The sequence below is a fragment of the Lolium rigidum genome, chromosome 3 (assembly GCF_022539505.1).
Source record: "Lolium rigidum isolate FL_2022 chromosome 3, APGP_CSIRO_Lrig_0.1, whole genome shotgun sequence".
In the NCBI taxonomy this organism is placed as follows: Eukaryota; Viridiplantae; Streptophyta; class Magnoliopsida; order Poales; family Poaceae; genus Lolium; species Lolium rigidum.
In genome coordinates, this window is record NC_061510.1 from 358,922,686 (window position 1) to 358,927,583 (window position 4,898).

General features: G+C 53.4%; 1 protein-coding gene across 1 annotated transcript; it reads right to left on the bottom strand.

Moving 5' to 3' along the window:
- LOC124697290 (UDP-glycosyltransferase 73C7-like) lies at window positions 1–1,398 on the bottom strand. Its single transcript, XM_047229903.1, has one exon. The coding sequence runs from the start codon at window positions 1,396–1,398 to the stop codon at window positions 1–3; it is 1,398 nt and encodes a 465-aa protein (XP_047085859.1).
- Window positions 1,399–4,898: the final 3,500 nt, after the last annotated feature.

Genomic DNA, 4,898 nt, shown 5'->3' on the forward strand with positions numbered 1-4,898 from the left:
TCACTCGTGACCGTGTAACGCCCTGAGCTCACCCACAAGCCGTGCCCAGTCACTGCACGACGACCCACCTTCAGCCATGGCAGCACGCGCTGCGACGCCGAGCTCCCGCACCCTCGCCCTCCTAGCCGCCGCCTCATCATCCTCACTGTCACCGACAAGCTTTCCCACGGCGGTCGCCACCGCGTCGGCCGGCACCACTGCCTCCACGTCCTCCTTACTGGCCACCTCCCTCACCCGGACGCCGACGCGGAGCACGTCCACGAGGAACGCCTCGTTGAGGAACTGCTCGGCCCGGAGCGGCCAGGTCGCGAGCGGCACGCCGGCGCAGACGGCGTCCAGCACCGAGTTCCAGCCGCAGTGGCTCACGAAGCCGCCCAGCGCGCCGTGTGCCAGGATCTCCGCCTGCGGCGCCCACCGCCCGGCCACGACCATAGCGTGCCCGCAAGCGCGCTCGTCCATACCGATGCCCTCCGTCGGCGTCGGGATCACCCAGAGGAACGGCACGCCGGACGCGCGCAGCCCCGCGCCCAGCTCCTTGAGCTGGTCCGCGCTCAGGCCGCACGTGCTGCCGAAGCAGGCGTACACCACGGACCCGGCCGCCTGGCCGTCCAGCCACCGCAGGATGGGGTCTCGCTCCGCGCCGCCGCCGGCAGCGGCTTCGCTGCGTGGGGTGCCGGGGCGTCTGGGACCGACGAGGAACACCTTCTTGGAAGAGCCATCGGCGGTTCGGTAGTATTCGGCGAAGTCGGCCTCGAGCGCCGCGAAGCTGTTGAAGGCGACTGCGTAGCTCTTGGCCTCGGCCGCGCGGAACAGGGGGAGGTGCGCCAGAGCCTCCTCGTTGACGTGGACCCCGCGGAGGCTCACGGGTACGGGGAAGCAGCCGGGGCCGACGGCGGGGTCAGATAAGGCATTGGGGCCGTGGAGGTGTACCGCGACCATGGACGCCGCCGCGAAGGCCCCGATGGTGTGGAACGTCACGTGCGGAACGCCGCACCGGCGGGCGACACGGGGCGCCCAGTGCAGCACGGCGTCCGAGACGACGGCCACGGGCCTGTATGTGTTGTTGAGGATGGTCTCCGCGAGAGCCGGCGCCAGCGCGGCCTCCGCGGCGGCGAAGAAGGCCGCCGCGGAGGCTTCGTCCGGGAGGAGGGAGAAGTCCGCGTGTCCGCCCGGGAAGCGGAGCGGCACCATGCGGACCAGAACGGAGGGAGGAGCGAGGGCCGCGAAGTGGGGCGTGGTGATGATGACCGCGCTGGTGGCGCCATCGCTGCCGCATGTGGCGGCGGCGGCCGCCAGCGGGGCGAAGTGGCTGCGCGCGAGGAACGGCACGAAGACGAGGTGCAGGGGCGCCGCCGCGTCTGGGCGCGAGCGAGACGCTGTAGCGGTTTTGGACCGCATCGCGTTAGCGGCTATGGGCTGGTTTGGATGCGCGGGGAGTGGGAAATGGCAGCTTACATGGGCTTCTTATTTGGGTGGGCAAGGCTAACGAGAGATCCGTATAGAATTCAGTCCAGGAACTAGGGCTCACGACATACGCGTGCATGGGTTTGTTTCAGGAATTCTTTTTTATTTATTTTTTTGTTTCAGGAATTCTTGGTCACACACGTTTGTGCGTGATTCGCCTGCTAGTGCTAGTCAACAGGCATATGAAATTAGATCTAATCATCTTTGTTGTGTTGTTGTGTGAGTGGTGGCTGTTTTTGGACTGGCCGGTGTCGAGTCGTGCTACACTTATTGCTCGCAATGAGAGGTATTGTTTTTGTATTTAAACATTTACCTTTTAAAAACTAACAATCTGAAAGCAGCTTCTTTTTTAGATGTCACAAATCAGAAAAAGTTGAATCTAATTTTTTCCATATGAAAAAATCATGCTTGAGATTCCACTATCAGAGAGAACGGAACAGAGCCCTCGGGGCAAAAACAAAACAGATAAAAGGAATGGCTTTCTCTAAGCACCTCCAAATTTGCACCTAGCAATAACAAAAAAAAAAAAAACTAGATCGCAAACATCATCCTGAGCACGAAAGGCTCCAGACTACCATAACTGACAAGGTATTAATATCAATGCCTACGTATTGTAGATTAGAGTTTCGTTGGAAGTAGAGGGCAAGTAGATCTCGAAGGTTTCAGCCGAAAAGTACTCGACGATTAAGAAACTAGGGTTGTGTTGACAATTGATTCGATCCTTTCTTTGTCCCTCGACTCCCCCTTATATAAGAGGCGGAGCCGAGGGATTCGTAATACATAAGTTACAAAGTCTGGGAGGGTTTCTAACCCGTCCCGTAAAATTACAAGTCTCTATATTTCCTAATACAACTCTAACTTTACTTAATACTAATTGGGCTTCCAAACTTCATATTCTTTGACTCGTGGGCCTTCAATAAACCCCGGGTACCATCTTCGGCAGGCCCATTGGGATGCCTATGTCAGTAGCCCCCGAGATTTTGTTTGAATCGAAGAATCAGGGAAAATCTCCAATTTTACAATCATCCAATAACTTTGTCGATTTTATTGCATATCTTTAGACACACAATTATATATTGTACAGGGATAATGGTAGTTGGGGCTAGTTCATCTGACGGATCAGGTACTAGTTAACTGCTCTAGTGGCAATCCGCAAAAACCTACTTCAAGATCACGTCCCTGGACATGATCTCGGGATACTGGTGTTAACTTCGACAGGTGCTGCTTAAGGTCTTACCATTCTGTCGAGTTCCAGTCATATTTTATCGGGTACCTAACGCGTCCGTTAGGATTTTTCTTCGTATCTGTTGATACGGAAAAAGTAGCAAACCGACGTCAGAGACGGTGCTACGCCGCTCAGAACGGATCTTGGGTCTTACCTTCGCAAAGTTTTGCGGCATTCAGAGATTATTCGCGACTTTGGCGCTCTGAGAATATATTGTTGAGTGCTTTTTTGGCTGTTGGAATAACACATTTTATTGAGTCAACGGATGACTTATTTTGCCTTCCCGATGGGAGTATATGTAGAGTTATTTGTATAACTCGAAATATGCTCACTTCTTTTTTTTTATAATTTCATCGGGCACGCAAACAGCGTTCCCGATGGGAGTAGCCACCGAGGCTACAACCGAGGACTTGTACTTGGTTGTAGGCTCGACAAATTAGTACCTTCTGTCGCTATATTGTTATTCTTTCTCGAGCTTTTCATATCTATCGGGTGCGCGACCAGCGCTCCTGATGGGAGTAGCCCCCGAGGCTATGAACAAATGCTTGTATTTGATCACAGGCTCTCGTCATTTCTATTTTGTCATACCCGAAATTTCCTTCTTCAAAAGTAGCCCCCGAGCATTTGAGCAAAAACTTGTATTTGATCAAAAGCTCTCGAAATTATCAGTCATCATTCTTTGTCGCCAATGTTCAAATTACCAAAGCCGATCTTTTTCCATTGATAAAGTGACGTCAGTGCTGACAATAGCCACGACCATTGTATCGGGAAGATGCGAGTAGCGCTCTCTCTCTGTCTTGCGGGCCCGAAATCCTTATCAAGTTGACACGTCGTGCGAGTGGGGGACACACGTCCTCCACTTTTCCTGGCGCACGCACTGTAGCGCCTGTTCCTTTCCTTCACAGTGAAAATACGCTTTTACCCCTCACCCACGTGTACAGCATCCATATCACAATTTTTCCATCCAACGGTGCGTCGTTTCGCCGATTCTCTATTTAAGGTCATCTTCTTCCTCCATTCGCCCTTTCGTTCACGCCGCTCCTCTGCTCTCCTCTGCAAAAATTCCCCATTGCGCCCAACACTTCTTGAGCTCGACCACGCTCACGCTTTTCGCCTACGCCATTGTTGATGCCACCTCGCAGACTCACCAGACACAGCACTCCTGAGTCCAAGATAGCGACCGCGGATCTAGGAAGCACTGAGTGGGAGAGATCCAAAATCTCCGCCCAAGATATCAACTTGCTGAAGAAGCTTGGGATCAGCAAGAAAAAAGACTCGCTGCGCTTCCCCAGCGAGGAGAGCTATCCATCCCCTCCTATGGAATATCGGGTCAGTTTCGTTGACCACCTCATCCGCGGCCTTTCTTCCCCCATTCACGATTTACTGCGTGGGTTGCTTTTTGTGTACGGATTGCAACTTCACCATCTTAATCCCAACTCCATCCTCCACATCTCGATCTTCATCACTCTTTGCGAATCTTTCCTTGGAGTCCAGTGATACGTCTCCGACGTATCGATAATTTCTTATGTTCCATGCCACATTATTGATGATATCTACATGTTTTATACACACTTTATGTCATTATTATGCATTTTCCGGAACTAACCTATTGACGAGATGCCGAAGGGCCAGTTCCTGTTTTCTGCTGTTTTTGGTTCCAGAAATCCTAGTAAGGAAATATTCTCGGAATTGGACGAAATCAACGCCCAGGGTCCTATTTTTACACGAAGCTTCCGAATCACCGGAGGGAGACGAAGTGGGGCCACGAGGTGGCCGGACACTAGGGCGGCGCGGCTCGGGCCTTGGCCGCGCCGGCTGCTGTGTGGGGCCCTCGTGTGGCCCCCTGACCTGCCCTTCCGCCTACTTAAAGCCTCCGTCGCGAAAACCCTACCACGTTCGACGAAACCAGAGAAAACCTTCCAGAGCCGCCGCCATCGCGAAGCCAAGATCTGGGGGACAGGAGTCTCTGTTTCGGCACGCCGTCGGGACGGGGAAGTGCCCTCGGAAGCTCCTCCATCGACACCACCGCCATCTTCATCAACGCTGCTGTCTCCCATGAGGAGGGAGTAGTTCTCCATCGAGGCTCGGGGCTGTACCGGTAGCTATGTGGTTCATCTCTCTCCTATGTACTTCAATACAATAATCTCATGAGCTGCCTTACATGATTGAGATTCATATGATGATGCTTGTAATCTAGATGTCATTATGC

Bases quoted from the DNA above. Each gene is read 5' to 3' on its own strand.
- LOC124697290 (XM_047229903.1), bottom strand. From the start codon at position 1,398: ATGCGGTCCAAAACCGCTACAGCGTCTCGCTCGCGCCCAGACGCGGCG.